This window comes from Mesoplodon densirostris, chromosome 7 (assembly GCF_025265405.1).
Source record: "Mesoplodon densirostris isolate mMesDen1 chromosome 7, mMesDen1 primary haplotype, whole genome shotgun sequence".
NCBI classification, from domain to species: Eukaryota; Metazoa; Chordata; class Mammalia; order Artiodactyla; family Ziphiidae; genus Mesoplodon; species Mesoplodon densirostris.
This window is the reverse complement of record NC_082667.1, coordinates 25005053-25025176: the sequence shown is the minus strand read 5'-3', so window position 1 is coordinate 25025176 and position 20124 is coordinate 25005053. Positions and strand designations below refer to the sequence as shown.

Here is a 20124-nt window from a genome sequence, read left to right as displayed (position 1 = left end):
GATGAAAAGACAACCCTCAGAATGGGAGAAAATATTTTCAAACGAAGGAACTGACAAGGATTAATCTCAAAAATTGACAAGCAGCTCATGCAGCTCAATATCAAAAAAACAAACAACCCAATCAAAAAATGGGCAGAAGATTAAATAGACATTTCTCCAAAGAAGATATACAGATTGCCAACAAACACACAAAAGCATGTTCAACATCACTAATCATTAGAGAAATACAAATGTAAACTACAATGAGGCATCACCTCACACCAGTCAGAATGGCCATCATCAAAAAATCTACAAAGAATACATGCTGGAGAGGGTGTGGAGAAAAGGGAACCCTCTTGCACTGTTGTTGGGAATGTAAATTGATATAGCCGCCATGGAAAACAGTATGAAGTTTCCTTAAAAAACTACAAATAGAACTACCATACGACTGAGCAATCCCACTACTGTGCATATATCCTGAGAAAACCATAGTTCAAGAAGAGACATTTACCACAATGTTCATTGCAGCACTATTTACAATAGCCAGGACATGGAAGCAACTTAAGTGTCCATTGGCAGATGAATGGATGAAGAAGTTGTGGCACATATATACAATGGAATATTACTCAGCCATGAAAAGAAACTAAATTGAGTTATTTGTAGTGAGGTGGGTGGACCTACAGACTGTCATACAGAGTGAAGTAAGTCAGAAAGAGAAAAACAAATACCATATGCTAACACATATATAGGGAATCTAAAAAACAAACAAAAAAAGTGGTTCTGATGAACCTAGGGGCAGGACAGGAATAAAGACGCAGACGTAGAGAATGGATCTGAGGACACGGGGAGGGGGCAGGGTAAGCTGGGACAAAGTGAGAGAGTGGCATGGACATATATACACTACCAAACGTAAAACAGATAGCTAGTGGGAAGCAACCACGTAGCACAGGGAGATCAGCTCGGTGCTTTGTGACCACCTAGAGGGGTGGGATAGGGAGAGTGGGAGGGAGACGCAAGAGGGAGGGGATATGGGGATATATGTATGCATATAGCTGATTCACTTTGTTATATAGCAGAAACTAACACAATGTTGTAAAGCAATTATACTCCAATAAAGATGTTTTAAAAATTGTATAGAAAGAACTTAGGCAGTGAGTAAGAGTTCAGAGTCTGACACAGTTATGCTGTGATTCTACGAGATGAGCCATTCACGGCAGTGAGGACAGGTGTTGGGCGTCGGGAAGAAGGCTGCAAGTATTTAGTAGCTTGGGAGTTTGAGAGAAGGCCTCAGTTCTTGCAGGTGGGGTGGGCAGGGCTGGGGTGCTAGGAAAGTCAACAAGAGAAATTACAGAATGGGCCTCACAGCAGGAGTTTGGGACTGTGGATTGGGCCAATATAGAGGATAGGACGTATGGCACAATGAGGCTATCCAGATGACCATGACTGGTCCTTGATGTGCTATGTACCACCTCTGATTGGAAGCACAACTTAATTCTGTTCCTTAGTGGCAAACATGTTGATATGTTTCCTTTTGTGGTTATGACTAGCATAGTAATAATCAATAGAACAGACCCAGCAGCACTGTATGTGGCTGATCAGTAAATATATTGGCAGAGGGGAGAGTAAGGCAAGAGCAGGAGATGTGACAGGCATCGAGAAGGCTTTACAGATGGGGTACTATTTGAGTTGGTCCTTATATAATACATGGGCTTTTTTTAAAAAAAAATGAAGGACATTATAAGTAATGTAAACAATTTGTCAAAATCTTGGAAGTAAGATGTCATGACATGTATTTTGGCAACCGTAGGTAGTTCTGGCTACATTAAGGGCATGGTGGATGTCAGATAAGATAGGTTACAGGAAGGATCTTGAATATCACGCTGCAGTTTATGAGTCTGTGAGTGTCCTTATCCTAAAGCCAAGAGGTAACGGCACTCATGGTTATTTTGTAGGAAGTCGTCTTTACGTGCTTTCTTGAGCCCTGACGGTAGCCATGCACTGAATGGAACAGGCCCTAGGAGTGCTCTGGTATCAAGAGCTACCTGTAGGCAATTTAAATAGCTCCCTTTACAGGCTCACATTGGAAAGGCCAGTCCTGAGGACTTCTAGTCAGTATGACCATCTAAACAGATGCGGTCAGGGTTCTCCTCACTTCTGGGTAGAAAATGATAAGACAGATTTTTTAAATGTAAGTTGAACTTAAACACAGGAAAGAGGAATCACCAAATCCAACAATATCCAGAATGGTGAGCAGGAGTTGACTACATGCCCTGCTGGGCCTGAGCTGGAAGGGTAGAATAACTGAGATTGGGAAACAGGGGTGTTTTTTTGTGGGCAGGCGGGGAAATTGAGAATTAGGTTCAGGAGGAAACTTGCACAAGCCTCTTAGCCTCATCCACCAGAGGGCAGAGAGCAGAAGAAAGAAGAACTCAAATTCTGCAGCCTGGGGAACAAAAACCACATTCACAGAAAGATAGACAAGGTGAAAAGGCAGAGGGCTATGTACCAGATGAAGGAACAAGATAAAACCCCAGAAAAACAACTAAATGAAGTGGAGATAGGCAACCTTCCAGAAAAAGAATTCAGAATAATGATAGTGAAGATGATCCAGGACCTCGGAAAAAGAATGGAGGCAAAGATCGAGAAGATACAAGAATTGTTTAACAAAGACCTAGAAGAAATAAAGAACAAACAGAGATGAACAATACAATAACTGAAATAAAAAATACACTAGAAGGAATCAAGAGCAGAATCACTGAGGCAGAAGAACAGATAAATGACCTGGAAGACAGAATGGTGGAATTTACTGCTGTGGAACAGAATAAAGAAAAAAGAATGGAAAGTAATGAAGACAGCCTAAGAGACTTCTGAGACAACATTAAATGCAACAACATTCGCATTATAGGGGTCCCAGAAGGAGAAGAGAGAGAGAAAGGACCCGAGAAAATATTTGAAGAGATTATAGTCAAAAACTTTCCTAACATGGGAAAGGAAATAGCCACCCAAGTCCAGGAAGCACAGAGAGTCCCATACAGGATAAACCCAAGGAGAAACACACTGAGACACATAGTAATCAAATTGACAAAAACTAAAGACAAAGAAAAATTATTGAAAGCAACAAGGGAAAAACAACAAATAACATACAAGGGAACTCCCATATGGTTAACAGCTGATTTCTCAGCAGAAACTCTACAAGCCAGAAGGGGGTGGCATAATATACTTAAAGTGATGAAAGGGAAGAACCTACAACCAAGATTACTCTACCCGACAAGGATCTCATTCATATACGATGGAGAAATCAAAAGCTTTACAGAGAAGCAAAAGCTAAGAGAATTCAGCACCATCAAACCAGCTCTACAACAAATACTAAAGGAACTTCTCTAAGTGGGAAACACAAGAGAAGAAAAGGACCTACAAAATAAACCCAAAACAATTAAGAAAATGGTCATAGGAACATACATATCGATAATTACCCTAAACGTGAATGGATTAAATGCTCCAACCAAAAGACAGAGGTTCGCTGAATGGATACAAAAACAAGACCCATATATATGCTGTCTACAAGACACCCACTTCAGACCTAGGGACACATTCAGACTGGAAGTGAGGGGATGGAAAAAGATATTCCATGCAAATGGAAATCAAAAGAAAGCTGGAGTAACAATACTCATATCAGATAAAATAAACTTTAAAATAAAGAATGTTATAAGAGACAAGGAAGGACACTACATAATGATCAAGGGATCAATCCAAGAAGAAGATACAACAATTATAAATATATATGCACCCAACATAGAAGCACCTCAATAGATAAGGCAACTGCTAAGAGCTCTAAAAGAGGAAATAGATAGTAACACAAGACTTTAACACCTCACTTACACCAATGGACAGATCATCCAAACAGAAAATTAATAAGAAACAAGCTTTAGGGCCTCCCTGGTGGCGCAGTGGTTGAGAGTCCGCCTGCCGATGCGGGGGATACGGGTTCGTGCCCCGGTCTGGGAGGATCCCATGTGCCGCGGAGCGGCTGGGCCCGTGAGCCATGGCCGCTGGGCCTACGCATCCGGAGCCTGTGCTCCGCAACGGGAGAGGCCACAACAGTGAGAGGCCCGCATACCGCAAAAAGAAAAAAAAAAAAAAAAAAAAAAGAAACAAGCTTTAAATGACACAATAGACCAGATAGATTTAGTTGATATTTATAGGACATTCCATCCAAGAACAGCAGATTACACTTTCTTCCTAAGTGTGCATGGAACATTCTCCAGGATAGATCACATCCTGGGTCACAAATCAAGCCTCAGTAAATTTAAGAAAATTGAAATTGTATCAAGGATCTTTTCTGACCACAATGCTATGAGATTAGAAATCAGGTACGGGGTAAAAAACGTAAAAAACACAAACACATTGAGGCTAAACAATATGTTACTAAATAAGAGATCACTGAGGAAATCAAAGTGGAAATTAAATACCTAGAGACAAATGATAATGAAAACACGGTGACACAAAACCTGTGGGATGCAGCAAAAGCAGTTCTAAGAGGGAAGTTTATAGCTGTACAAGTCTACCTCAAGAAACAAGAAAAATCTCAAACAATCTAACCTTACATCTAAAGGAACTAGAGAAATAAGAAGAAACAAAACCCAAAGTTAGCAGAGGGAAAGAAATCATAAAGATCAGAGCAGAAATAAATGAAATAGAAACAAAGAAAACAGTAGCAAAGATCAGTTAAACTAAAAGCTGGTTCTTTGAGAGGATAAACAAAATTGATAAACTATTAGCCAGACTCATCAAGAAAAAGAGGGAGAGGACTCAAATCATTAAAATTAGAAATGAAAAAGAAGTTACAACAGACACTGCAGAAATACAAAGCATCTTAAGAGACTACTACAGGCAACTCTATGCCAATAAAATGGACAACCTGGAAGAAATGGACAAATTCTTAGAAAGGTATAACTTTCCAAGACTGAACCAGGAAGAAATAGAAAATATGAACAGACCAATCACAAGTAATGAAATTGAAACTGTGATTAAAAATCTTCCAACAAACAAAAGTCCAGGACCAGATGGCTTCACAGATCAATTCTGTCAAACATTTAGAGAAGACCTAACACCCATCCTTCTCAAACTCTTCCAAAAATTGCAGAGGAAGGAACACTCCCAAACTCATTCTATGAGGCCACCATCACTTGATACCAAAACCAAAGATACTACAAAAAAGAAAATTACACGCCAATATCACTGATGAATGTAGATGCAAAAATCCTCAACAAGATACTAGCAAACAGAATCCAATGACACATTAAAAGGATCATACACCATGATCAAGTGGGATTTATCCCAGGGATGCAAACATTCTTCAATATATGCAGATCAATCAATGTGATACACCATATTAACAAATTGAAGAAGAAAAACCATATGATCCTCTCAATAGATGCAGAAAAACGTTTTGACAAAATTCAACACCCATTTATGATTAAAAAAAAAAAAAACTCTCCCGAAAGTGGGCATAGAGGGAACCTACCTCAACATAATAAAGGCCATATACGAAAAACCCACAGCAACCATCATTCTCAATGGTGAAAAACTGAAAGCATTTCCTCTAAGATCAGGAACAAGACAAGGATGTCCCCTCTAGCCACTGTTATTCAACATAGTTTTGGAAGTCCTAGCCACGGCAGTCAAAGAAGGAAAAGAAATAAAAGGAATACAAATTGGAAAAGAAGAAGTAAAACTGTCACTGTTTGCAGATGATATGATACTATACATAGAGAATCCTAAAGATTTCCACCAGAAAACTACTAGAGCTAATCAATGAATTTGGTAAAGTTGCAGGGTATAAAATTAATGCACAGAACTCTCTTGCATTCCTATACACTGATAATGAAAAATCTGAAAGGGAAATTAAAGAAACACTCCCATTTACCATTGCAACAAAAAGAATAAAATACCTAGGAATAAACCTATCTGAGGAGACAAAAGATCTGTATTCAGAAAACTATTAGACACTGTTGAAAGAAATTAAAGATGATACCAACAGATAGAGAGATACACCATGTTCTTGGATTGGAAGAATCAATATTGTGAGTATGACTATACTACCCAAAGCAATCTACAGGTTCATGCAATCCCTATCAAAGTAGCAATGGCATTTTTTACGGAACTAGAACAAAAAATCTTAAAATTTGTGTGGAGACACAGAAGACCCCGAATAGCCAAAACAGTCTTGAGGGAAAAAAACAGAGTTGGAGGAATCAGACTCCCTGGCTTCAGACTATACTACAAAGCTAAAGTAATCAAGACAATATGGTAGTGGCACAAAAACAGAAATATGAATCAATGGAACAGGATAGAAAGCCCAGAGATAAACCCACGCACCTATGGTCATTCAATCTATGACAAAGGATGCAAAGTTATACAATGGAGAAAAGACAGTCTCTTCAGTAAGTGTTGCTGTGAAAACTGGATAGCTACATGTAAAAGACTGAAATTAGAACACTCCCTAACACCATACACAAAAATAAACTCAAAATGGATTAGACACCTAATTGTAAGACTGGACACCATAAAGCTCTTAGAGGAAAACATAGGAAGAACACTCTTTGACATAAATCACAGCAAGATCTTTTTTGATCCACCTCCTAGAGTAATGGAAATAAAAACAAAAATAAACAGATGGGTACTAATGAAACTTAAAATCTTTTGCAAAACAAAGGAAACTACAAACAAGACGAAAAGACACCCCTCAGAATGGGAAAAAATATTTGCAAACAAATCAATGGACAAAGGTTTAATCTCCAAAATATATAAATAGCTCATGTAGCTTAATATTCAGAAAACAAACAATGCAATCAAAAAATGGGCAGAAGACCTAAATAGACATTTCTCCAAAGAGGACATACAGATGGTCAAGAAGCACATTAAATGCTGCTCAACATCACTAATTATTAGAGAAATGCAAATCAAAACTACAATAAGGGGGCTTCCCTGGTGGCGCAGTGGTTGAGAGTCCACCTGCCGATGCAGGGGACACGGGTTCGTGCCCCGGTCCAGGAGGATCCCGCATGCCGCAGAGAGGATGGGCCCGTGGGCAATGGCCGCTGGGCCTGCGCCTCCGGAGCCTGTGCTCCATGACGGGAGAGGCCACATCAGTGAGATGCCCACGTACCGGAAAAAAACAAAAAAAAACAAAACAAAAAACTACAATGAGGTATCACCTCACACCAGTTAGAATGGCCATCATCAGAAAATCTGCAAACAACAAATTCTGGAGAGGGTGTGGAGAAAAGGGAACCCTCTTGCACTGTTTGTGAGAATGTAAATTCATACAGCCACTATGGAGAACAGTATGGAGGTTCCTTAAAGAACTAAAAATAGAATTACCATATGATCCAGCAATCCCACTACTGGGCATATACCCAGAGAAAACCATAATTCAAAAAGACACATGCACCCCCATGTTCATTGCAGCACTATTTACAATAGCCAGGTCATGGAAGCAACCTAAATGCCCATCGACAGATGAATGGATAAAGAAGATGTGGTACATATGTACAATGGAATTTTACTCATCCATAAAAAGGAATGAAATTGGGTCATTTGTAGAGACGTGGATAAGTCTAGAGACTGTCATACAGAGTGAAGTAAGTGAGAGAGAGAAAAACAGATATTGCATATTAATGCGTATATGTGGAACCTAGGAAAATGGTACAGATGAACCAATTTGCAGAGTAGAAATTGAGAAACCGATGTAGAGAATAACCGTATGGACACCAGTAGGGGAAAGCGGCAGGGGGTGGTGGTGGTGGTGGGATGAATTGGGCGATTAGTATTGACATGTATACACTGATGTGTATAAAATGGGTGACTAATAAGAACCTGCTGTATATTTAAAAAAAAACAAAGCTGGAGGAAAAAAAGAATTAGGTTCAGGTTTGGATGTGGTAAAGTTTGAGTTCCTTATTAGATATTCAAGGGAATGTATTCAATAGACGGTTATAGGAGTTAAAGTTTAGGAGTGAAGTCTGACTTGATAGACATTTTAGAGTCACCACCATATAGATGGAATTTAATGCCATAAAAGGGCTAACAGACAAATATATTTATTTTTCTTGGAATAAAAATGCTTACCTTGTTGAAAATGTTCTCTCATAGGCATTTCTTCATGAGGCTTTGGGGTTCAGATTTGTAGTATTTGCATTTTCTGGGAACCCATATGTAGAGGTAAAGTGGTCCTGGGCTGATAATCTCTTCCTTGGTTACTTGGCAGAAACCATTATTCTGGAAGAACATAGTCTCTAATTCAACTCACACAAGATTCCCAGATAAAGTCCCACTTAACCACAAATTCACAGTTCCAAATTTAATAATTGACATGGAAGCTGCCCTTTAGGGGCAAACGTTATTAGGCCTAACAAGCAACAGGATTAGACCTCCAGGAACGTCAGCTAGTTGGAATTACTAGATACATAAAAACGTATGTTTGAAACGACAAAACGTGTAAGAGAAGGAACTGAAAATATGAAAAAAGACAAACGCTGTCCAAAAAGTCCGACAGATTTGAAAAGAACAAATAGAACTTCTAGGAATGAAAAATGTTGTCTCTCAAATTAGAAAATGAAAAACTCAAGGTTGGGTTAAGGTGTGATTAGACGTGTCTTACAAAAGGATTCGTGAAGTCCAACCTGTTAGCCTGCATGCAGTAGCAATAGATAAAGCAGTAGAGGATTTAAAAGAGCAGCTAAGACACGAAGAATAAAATGAGAATCCTCTACTAACCCAATAGGAAGAATTCCAGGAGAAAAAAGAGAGAATGAGGAAGAGGTAATATTCAACAAAAAAAAAATGGCAGAGTTTTCTAGAATTTGAGAAAGACATATGTCATATAAATGAAAGAGACAGTGCTTCATTAGGAAGCATTTTGAGTAATCGGCTCTGCATGGCGGCTGCCGTCTTCTAAAATAATTATCAGTATCTAAGAAAGTTTCACCTTTATAAATAATGCAGTCAGTTGGAATCTATTTTTAAGTTTCTTTTTCCTGATGAATTACAGAGCTTTGGCTTTTTCCATATCCGGTATGACAGAGTGTTGGTGTCATTAAAGAATGATTCAGACACAGACCAGCCTTTTAGGATTATTATAAAAAGATTAAATTTCTTCACACTTTGAGACCTTGATAGGCAAGTAGATAGGAGAATTCTCTGGACCACATTTATCTCTCAGTCTTCTAGCTCGCTGGCAGTCTGATAAGTTATTCACACCCATTAGAATATGGTGAGTATAATGCAGAGCCAGGAGACAAATGGTTTCATCATTCTGTTCTTTTTCCTTTTGATTACATGTGCTATTTTCATGCAGGACAAGCCAGGGTGTACTTTAAGGCCCTGGAGCCTGTTTCCTTGAAGGTTGCTTTTAAAATTCTGTGTTCTGCCAACTCAGAAGAAATGTTGTTTACCAGTACACATAAGTAATTGAGAGCAATCTAAATCGTTAGCTGTCCGTAATTCACTGGCTTTGTTTTTAGTTCATCACCTTTGTGATTTTTTTGAGCACAATTTAGTTTTTTTTAAGAATTTTAAAAAATATATATATTTATTTATTTATTTGGCTGCGCTGGGTCTTAGTGCCACATACGGCATCTTTGTAGTGGCGTGTGGGATCTTTAGTTGCAGCATGCGGGAATCTTTTAGTTGCAGGATCTAGTTCCCTGACCAGGGGTCGAACCCGGGCCCCCTGCATTGGGAGTCTTAACTACTGGACCACCAGGGACGTCCCTCGTAATTTAGTTCTTTAACATTTATGTATTGTACACATGGGTATGACTATATATGTCTAAGTATGTTTGGTGCTTGGTACATAACTTGGTTCAGTCGTTATGTATTAAAAACATTTATATTCTACAAGAAAACTTTTTATATACCTTTTTTCTTATTAGCTATGTTTTTAAAATTTTTTATCTTGAGATCTTTATTGTATGGTCACTGTTAGACCTTCAAACATTAAGGGGATTGAAATTTTTTTCATGAAAAAGAATAGTGTTGTATCTGATTTTGAATCTAGTTTATTTTTAAGCTAATGCTAATGATCTGATAACCTTTAGTGGATGGCAGTTTGGTCTTACAAACCTTTAAGGCTTCTTGAAAATCTGAGACTCTGTAATTCACAACTGTTACTGATGTGTGCGTGTGTGTGTGTCTGTTTTAAGCCAAGGCAATAAGGGTGCAGTGAAAAGAACTCTAGTCTAGGTTTGTCCTTTGGTGTTCCCACTCTGTCGTGAAATATCTGGGAGTGAGTTGAATTAGATTTCTAAGATATATCCTTGACTTTAGAATTCTGTGATAACTCAGTTTCCTTTTCTTTTTTGAAGTCATAGCATTGTATCACAACCTCCTCAGGAGCTTCCTGGGTGTAATCTGAAATCAGCCCCATACATGGAGGGTAGGGAGAGATGGAAGAAAGAGGCTCCAGGTTGGTAGGTGGCAGGTTTAATAAGCAAGGGGACTTTCATGTGAGGCTTGCCTCTGGCAGCCACAAGATGGGTAGATCCCCACACTGCCTGCCAGAATCTTAAAAGTGTACAGAGGCCTTAACTGGGCTTGATCACGTATTCTGTCCAGGTGGTCTCAGCACCACAGTACTATCTCAAGGCTATGTCCTTGGGCAGCTTCCAGCACTGGGAAGGCAAGCGGAGCACACATTTCACGGATGGGGAGGGGTGAGTGACCTCCAGTTACTCTTGCCCAGCTAAGTGGTCACGTCCTCTTGATAACCTGTCTCATCACATGGAAACATGCAATAATACAGCATATAAATTATTCCCATCTTTGTTGATCTAATGAATGTTAGAAAAGTAGTTTTTTAATGAATATTAGAATACTTAATTTCAGTCTGAGGATTAAGTAAAGAATATGCATTATTAAGTTAGTAGGGAAAACAGTTCAAAAGTGCCAGATAACATGTACAGTTTCAAAACCTGAAAGGTGAATTGAGCCACATTCCACAATTTTATTACAAGCTTGTTATTTGGTGGGGGAAGTATGTGTCAGATTATTTTTAGTTTAATTAAAGTGTATATAGATTGTTTTTTTATCAGTTGTAAGGTCATATCTGTTAAAATAACAAAAAGGAAGAAAATACTCTTGTTCTACCCTTTTGTGAGAGAATATTTGAGGGTATGAAAAACATTGTTTTCTTTCTTGAGATATTTAAGAGCTTATCCTGAAACACTGGAACAAAACTAGGCTGAGATAGTTACCTGAGGTACTTGGCCACACATTGTCTGGAACAGACGTAGAACTTGCTTCCTTAGCCGTGTTACCGCTCTTGGTGTTTGTTATCCTTCAGAGACTGTCACTTTATGTGGGCTTTCCTTTTTTCATGGGACTGGGAATCTTGAATATTTAAAACAATTTTTGTGTAAATCTTAGATTGTATAATTAATACAGTGTGTAAAATTCAGAAGTAAAACTGTCTTAAAGGTGTTGATCGCTATTTGAATTGTTATCACCAGGTGCTACTAGAGAGTTAAATGGGTCTCTGGCTTCTATTGTAGATGAGGCTTTGGTTTCTGTTATTTCTGGGGATTTGTATACATGTTTGGATGCTAAAATGGAAAACTTCTGAAGTGTGCATTTCACAAATAACTTCAGTGTTTTTTCAGTACACTACTATTTTAACAGCTTTTGAGGTATAATTTACACACTATAACATTCACCTATTTTAAGTGCTTAATTCAGTGATTTTTTAGTGAATATATAGAGTTCTTCAGCCATCACCAAAATACAACTTTAGAACATTTATATCACCCCCAAAACTCCCTAGTGCTTGATTGCAGTCACTTCTTTCTCTTATCCCTATCTTGATCTGCTTTCTATCTCTAAAAATTTGCCTTTTCTGGGCATTTAATGTAAATAGAATCATGTATTATGAACTCTTTTGTGACTGGCTTCTTTGATTTAGCGTGATTTTGCAGTTGATCCATGTTGTAGCATGTATCAACAGTTCATTCCTTTTGTTGCTGAATAGCATTCCATCATTAGGCTTTTTTACATTTATTGTTAATATTTCTATTATGTCAGAATTATAGAATTGGTGAGTGGAATTGGTGAGATTACAGTATTATTCAATAGAGCTTCCTGTAGTGATAGAAATGTTCCGTGTCTGCACTGTCCAGTGTAGTAACCACTAGCCACATGTGTGTTGCGCACTTGAAATGGGTAATGCAGTGAAATTTAAGAGCCAGAAGGATGTAAGGGAGGTTAACTTTGCCTAGCAGTTTCCTTCTCAAACAACTACTCCTGCCTTGAGTCCTCAGAGCAGAATGCCCTCGGAGCCGGGTCGCCTGGGGTCTTGGGCCATGCAAGTAATATCTTTTCATGTGTGATGAAAAGAGTTGGCAAACACTGACTAGGGCCCCCTTCTCTATCCTCCCACGCTGCCGTAGGCACTGACTGGATGAGATTGGCATTGCCAGCTTGTTTGTACTCTTCCTCAGTCAGACTCTGTCTTATTTTATTATTATTTTTGCCATAGGGTCTTGCACAGTGTCATGCACATAGGGGCAGCCAGTAAATATTTGTTGATATACGATTGAATTATCTTTGTCTCTAATCATAGGTGTCATTATGGTTCACCTTAGCACTGAGAAGAGGTTTCTTTCTTTAACGTTCATGTAGATGTGACTTGGCCTCCCACCATTACCACCACACACACCTTTTAAATAAAGACTTTTATTCTTAACTTTCGACAGAACAAGATTATTTTGTGAAAGTCATAGGATGTGTTTAGTTGATAAACATCACCATTAACTGTGTTTGATCAAGACTACATTTCATACCCAGAATTCAAAAGAGAAAGGGAAGCCTCTGTATACTCCAGTCCTCAGCTCTGGCAGCTGCCCACCTGGACAAAGGCACAGGATGATGATGATGCTGGCTTCGGTGCTGGGGAGCGGCCCCCGGGCGGGCCTCTGCTCTGGCCCCTCCTGGGGCCCGCACTCTCGCTCCGGGCCCGCTCCACCTCGGCTGCTGACACGCACCACGAGGAGATGGCACAGGGACACGCAGGAACACGGCAAGGCTGCCATCTCCTTCTACAACCAGTCAGCCCTCAACGTGGCAGCTGAGGAGCCGTCTGTCACCTCACACCAGCCATGATGCTCTGTGCTAGCTTCTAAGTCTTCTCCTCTAGACTCTGAACTTGTTGTGAACAGAACCCTATCTTATTTTGTTTATACCCAGTGCTTACTTATAAATGCCTTATATACTAATGTATGATGAATGATCTGTCTGAGATGATGGCGTATGGAATAGGGAGCTAGAATGAGTCTTGGTTCTTAATGGTTATTAATAACATACCTAACTTTTTAATCTAAAGATGTTGTGAAGTGTTATTTGAAGAGGTTTGTGAAGAGTTAACATTTGCAGTTCCATGATTTTTTTTTTTATAATAGCTGCACATTCAAAACTTTCCTTAGAGTCAGAGAGATTAAGTAACTTGGTCAAGATTACCAGTAAGTGTCAGAGCTTGGGATAAACCTGTGTCTGAGTTGGAAGAGCTCCTTGTAACTACTGTGCCTTGCAGGTTTTCCAAGTTACAGCACTAAATTGTTGACCAGGGCTGAAACTGTATATTTGGAATCTTCATGGCTCGTTATGTCTCAAAATTTTTCTTTGGCGTTCACATTATGTTTGATTATTGATAGATAGAACCCTAGTTTTGTGATATTAGGGGTAATGTGCCTTATATAATAATACAGTGTTTTAAACCTTGCTGTGGTTTCTGGGGAAGGTTCACCACACAATAGATGCTTTTCTCTATGTTTCTTTACATTTTATCTCTCTCTCAGGATTCTCATATAGCTAATACATATATATGTTTTGTGAATAGGTGTACCTTTAATTAAAACAAAATAAAAAGGAAACAGGATACCTAAGTTTTTAAATGTCAGAAACATGCTACAAATCGAATGTTAGAACTGAAAGAAACATAAAGGACAGTTGGATGTATACCTTATGAGGAAATGAGGACTTGTGATATTATTGCAATTTTTTTCTGAAGTGTTTTAATCTCAAACTCATTATGTATGAGGCAATAGCTGGAGTCCTGGGGAATGAGGTAGAATGTAAAACACTTAAACTGTGTCCTGTTCCTATTATGAAGAAGTTCATAGTTTGGTAAATAGAAGAAAACCAATTTTTAAAAAAGTAATTAATGGAAGTTAACATAACATTTCATAGTACAATTTGTGATTCATTTCAAATTAATTACAATTACTATAGGAATTCAGGAATAGGAACAAAATCATCTAGGTTAATCTATGGCTGAGGAAGAATTTGTGAATCGTTCTCAAAGGGTGTTTGGAATTTGAAATAGGCAAGCACAAGTGATAAAACATTATTTTATTGTTTTCCTATGGCCAGAATTTCTTTTCTAGGTGTCTAAAAGAGGTATTTAATTGCTAGGTTGCCTGGTTCAATTGTTTTTTCCATGGTTACAGCAGAAACATATTAGGGTGTGATTCCTTTCCTTTTGAAATATAATCTGTCTTAACTGCCCTAGGACATCTGTCATATAAAGAAGTGATGTGAGATTGTATAATCTGGCACCGTAGCTTTCTCTGTATGACAGACAAGTTTCCCTTTTGGGTGGGATTTCTGCTTACCTCACCAGCCTAATCTCTCATCACTTCTCTCAGGTAGTATTAGCCACATCCTCCAAAGTTTCCTGTTTTCTTTCTTGAGAGCTTTGGGTGTGTTGTGCCTTCTGCCTGGATCACTTGCCCCTTTACTTGATTGTCTCCTCCTCATCTTTTCAGGCTCAGACTAGATGTCTTTTTTTTTTTTTTTTTTTTAAGGAAGGCTGCTCTCACCTTTCAAAAACTGAATTAGATACCCCTGCTGAGTGTTCCCATACCATCCTGACTTCACCTAATTCCACTGTTATTTCCAATTAATTTATCACAGGATAGTAAGGATGCTTCTTGAGGTCAGAAATCTTAACCACTTTTTTCCTCCCACCGCTGTATCCTCAGTGTTCTAATACATTTTCAATAAATATTGGTTGAGTAGGAAAATCTCTTTGGGGTTAGACTGAGCACCTTTCAGGTGTTTGATAAATATCTAACAGATAAGTTTATTTCATTAAAATAGTTTGTATTGGTGGTTCTGAACTATTTTAACTGAGATATAGTATAACCTTCTGTGTGAAAATCTTGATATACAGTGAAGGAGTTTCAGTACAGTGAACTTTTAGAGCATATTTGTTATGTCAGTGTTTTAGATTTTCCTTCATGTTCTTTTATTGAGTGTGCCTATTCATATTGCTGTACCAGCTGTTTTTGGTGTGTATATGTGAGGGGGTGTATTTGTATGCTTCACATTTTTCTATATCTTACTTTTTATTCTGTTTTTGTTTATGTCTGTCTCTTATAAGCAACATTTAACTAGATTTTTTTTTTTACTCATTTTGATAATCTCTTACTTTTAGTTGGTGGTTTTAATCCATTTATGTTAATTGTAATTACTGATATGTTTGGACTTCTACCATTTTTGTGTTTTCTGTTTTTATCCTTTGCTTTTTTCTTTTCATGCATCTGCCTTCAATTGGATAATAGTTTTTGTTATTTTCTGTATTTCCTGCTTTTATGAATACTGTAGGTTATGTTTCCATTTTTATGTTTTTTGGTATACACCATTAAGTTTTTAGGATACATATTTAATTATATATTGCCAGTGCAGTCTAGAGTTACCCAGTATTTTTTCCTCGTATCTGTATCAAAGTTCTTAGCATGTTTTATCACCTAAAAATATCCTTATCCGTCTTATTGTTTTTTTTAATGTTTGAGTTGTAAACTTTTTTAACCGCTCAGAAGTTACCTTTTAAATGATTAATAGTTAACCCTTTATCAGTTTCTGTGGTAACTTGTCTTGTGTAGCCCATGGTTCCCCTCTGCGTCTACCTTTCTTTTTGATAAACTGCATTTTGTAATAGCTCATCAATAAGTGGTAAATTTTCTTAGCTTTTATATGTCTGAACTTCTCCTTCGTTCTTGAATGATGGTTTGGCTGCATATAAAATTCTAGACAGTTATTTTTCCTCAGCTTTTTGAAGATATTACTCCGTTGTCTTCTGACCTCTATTGCAGCTGCTGAGAAGTGTGCTCTCAGTCTGTCATTCCATTGAGGTAATCTATTTTTTTCCCTCTGATAGCTTTTAAGGTTGTGTTTCAGTTGTTGAAAGTATGTAATTTCTATACAGTGTATGATGTAGAGTCATGTTTATACAGTCTAATACTCTTTTTTTCTGTTTAATTCTTTTTATCAAGGTATTACCTGCACAAAGTGTAAGCTCAATTAATTTTTACATACACATATATCCAGGTTACCAATACCTAGTCAAGATACAGAATATTTCGAGCAAGTTCCAAGGCTCCCTGTGCCCCCTCCTAGTCAATACACTATAGATAATCACACTCTAAACTCGTTCAGTACTCTTTCATTTTGAGGATATATATCTCTCTTTTCAACTCTGGGAAATTCTCAGCAATTATCTCTTCAAGTATTGCTTGTCCACTATTCTTTCCCATCTCTTCCCTTGGAACTCCATTGGACAAACACTGCAGCCTCAATTTATGTCCCTTAACTGCTCGTTTCTGCTTGTCCTTTTGTCTGCCCATATTAAGTTCCAGGTAGTTCATTGAAGCTATCTTTAATTTACTAAATTATTCTTTCGCTATGTCGACTGTAAAATATATCCCATTGATTGTTTCTTGTTATTTCATTCATTGTATCTTTCATTTCCAAGATTTCTAATTAGTTTTTTTCCTTTCAACCTGATGGTGCTTTATGTCTGTACATTATTTTTCTTTTTTATCTCTTGTTCTTGTGATGGATCTTATACCTTCATTTCGATATCTGAACATCCTTAAGATACTTATTTTAAAATCTTTGGTGGGTTGCACTAAATAGATTGCATCTGAAATGCATTTCTGTTCCAGTTACTGATTTTTGTGGTTTTCTTTCCTAGCATTAAATTTCTTCATCTTTTGGAACTTTGTTTTGCAATTTACTTTTGAGTGGAATGTTTCTGTTTTAGTTTTGATGTCTTCCCACCTGTCCCCTGAGTCTCCCTTTCCCCACCCCTCAATCTGGGGATTTTGCTATTGATATTTGGGATATTGGCAGATAAAGTAATGGAACCAGAGGGTGGCTTGACTCTGTTCTGGTATTGAGGTAGTGTTTTTGTTCCCTACCTTCTTAGACCCGCATTTCTGATATAAAGCCATAGTTCTGGTCAAAGGTTTTGGTTGCAGCCAGCCCTAGCTTTAAGCAGAGAATCGATTTGAGTCCCCTGCTTCAGCAAGCCACTTTTAGTTCCCTTTGCTCCAAAGGAAACTACTGTACTTCACCCTTCCTCCCCACAACCTGCTTTTAGCTCCAGAAACCAGCAAGTCAGGTCCTGCTCAGCATTTTTGAATATCTATACTGTTTCTGTTGCACAGAAATATTTATTTGACCTTAGCTGTGTCTTTGATTTTCTCTCTTTATGCTTAATATGTTTTTATTCATTTGTGCTCTGTGGTGCCGACAGGGTTTCTGAACTCGCCTACAGTGTTAACCCAGAGGTGTTATTAATTGTAGAACTGTCTTCTTAAGGAATAATAATCAAAATATATTAAAAAGGAAGAAATATGGGGTCTGGAATTGATTTGTTTGGAGGAAGATACACATCCCTTGCTATTCTCTATAAAATGTGATTTCATTTTTAATGTTTGCTTAATAATCTCTATAATCACTTTTTTATTATAACAGATATAATTTAGGTCCATTATTGAGCTTTTGGAAAATGCAACAAAGCATACACATATACACCACAGAAACACACATGCAATATGAGAATTACTTGTAATTCTACAGCCCAGAAATAGCTATTGAGTGTTTTGGTACTTATTATCATGTTTTACACATTTTACACACACCATCTCACATAACTAATATTCATATTTTAAAAAACAAAACAAACCCAGTCTTGTTTTCTAGGTGAAGCTGTGAGTACTGGAGATGCCTTATGTGAAATAGAGACTGACAAAGCTGTGGTTACCTTAGATGCAAGTGATGATGGCATCTTGGCCAAAATAGTGGTAAGTTTTTATTTTGATTGTCTTCAACAGGATGAAGATTTCTTAAATGTAAAGTTCCTTGAAATTGAGTTACTGTTTATTTTTACCTCTTTCTTTATAGTGTTATAGTATACATAATACATTTTAAATTCAGATGTTTAAAATATTTTAGTGTTAAGGTCTAATAGTAGCCAGTAATGATCAAACAACATAGAACTATTTCAACCATGGTAAAGATACTCAGTGTTTTGGGTTCCCTAGTGGAAAATGAGAAGCATTCTGGCCTGAGGGATGAGAGAAGTCTATTTGAGGTGGAATTTGAAGACAAAGAAAGCAATAGGTTAAAGCTTAGAGCTAGTAATTTCCAAGTTTATAGTTGGTAAAATTTTTAAAAAGAAATGTTTTACTCTAATCTCATGAAAGCAAGAAACCCTGTCTTCATCTATCCCCAGGACTCTGAAACCTGGAAAGTGTGTAAAGTGACTGTCTGCTCAGCTCCTTTCTCTAGATGAGACTATTTGGAGTCGTCCTATGCATAGTCTTGCTTGTGGGTTTCATAGCCACACTCAGTGTCCTGGTCTACTTCTTACTCTTTCTTACAGTTTTATTCATCCTTTACATTTTTATAATTATTTAAAAATACAATTATATAAAAAGATATGTGTATGGAATATTTCATATACTTGAATGTAGTTGACAATCTTATCTTTTGATAGCATATTTTCTGTTTCATGAGCAAAAGAAATATACTTGTGGGTCTAGCAAAACCAAAGTCATTTCCTTTTAGATCTAAATTTTAATACATTGCAGTAATTTTGAAGGCTCTTCTCTGAACAAACTTTGCTTTATAACTAATTAAAAATATGAAGCTGTAACTTGGATACTTTAGTGGCATTATTACAAGCTGAAGTTAGTACAACCCTTCAACCAAAATGTGTAGCAATACAAGAGAGGTTACTTAATTAATGGAAGGAAATACAGAATATCATGTAGCCAATGAAAAATTGTTTCTAGGGAAAAAAATGTGATTTCTTTATAAGTTAACAAAAATTCAAAAAATTTTTGGAAAAATGCTTTTACAATTGTGTGTGGACAGTGATTACAATCTTGTAGAACTTTAAATAAAAACATAAATACAGAAAAGATTAGAAAGAAGTGTTACAAAAATTTGAGTATTTGTGTTTGGGTAGTGGAACTAAGTGATTCTCCTGCTCTGTTTTTTTCTGCTTTTCTCTATATTCTACATTTTCTATAATAGGCATGTTATTTTTATAATGGAATATTAGAATTTATGTGAAAAGTAAAGTAAAATAAAATGCTTAAAGCCTGTTTAAGGTTACATGGTATACTCACTGATGGAGCATGTTTGTTTCTTAACATGTAGGGCATTTAATAGACAGCATGGTATAGCAGCTAAGATTGTAAGCTCTGGAGTCACACTGCTGCCTGATTCATATAGCTAATAAGTTCTGCGGGTTACTAGTTATGTCATGATTGGCAAATTCTTTAACCTTCATAATAAAGTGGAGATAACTATAATACCTAGGTAGGTCATGGGGTAGTAGTAGAGATTGAGTGAGATAATGCATATACACTCGTCACAAGACCTATCACCCACCAGGTGTCAATAAATATCACTGTTCCCATTATTATTACAGTTATTCATTCAGTCTTGGTGACCATAAGCCCCCATTTCAGTCTGTATATTTGTCTAATAATTTGTGTTGGTTGTGACTAGACACTAAGCATCCATTTATGCCTCTGTAGTTTGATTTGTACAGATAAACTGCACGTCTATTAGTAGTCCATTGTTGATGTGGTTTTAATTCTGGACTACCAGCTTACCTCTGCTTTGACCATGCATATAATGCCTTCCTTCATACATTCTATTCAAATACCATACCTTGGGATGTCATACTTGATATTTTATTTTTTTACATTCTAATTTGTCAAACTTCCTTTACTTGTCATCTTCAATATTAATAGCCATGTTAAAACACATTGTTGAACATACTTCCTAGGAGGA

General features: G+C 37.3%; 1 protein-coding gene across 1 annotated transcript in view; it reads left to right on the top strand.

The window, feature by feature from the left end:
- Positions 1-20124, top strand: part of PDHX (pyruvate dehydrogenase complex component X) — a 74048-nt gene that overhangs the window by 17017 nt on the left and 36907 nt on the right. The window contains exon 3 of the mRNA XM_060103565.1: positions 18019-18119. Coding sequence (XP_059959548.1) covers positions 18019-18119 — 101 coding nt within the window. The remainder of the gene's footprint in view (positions 1-18018; positions 18120-20124) is intronic.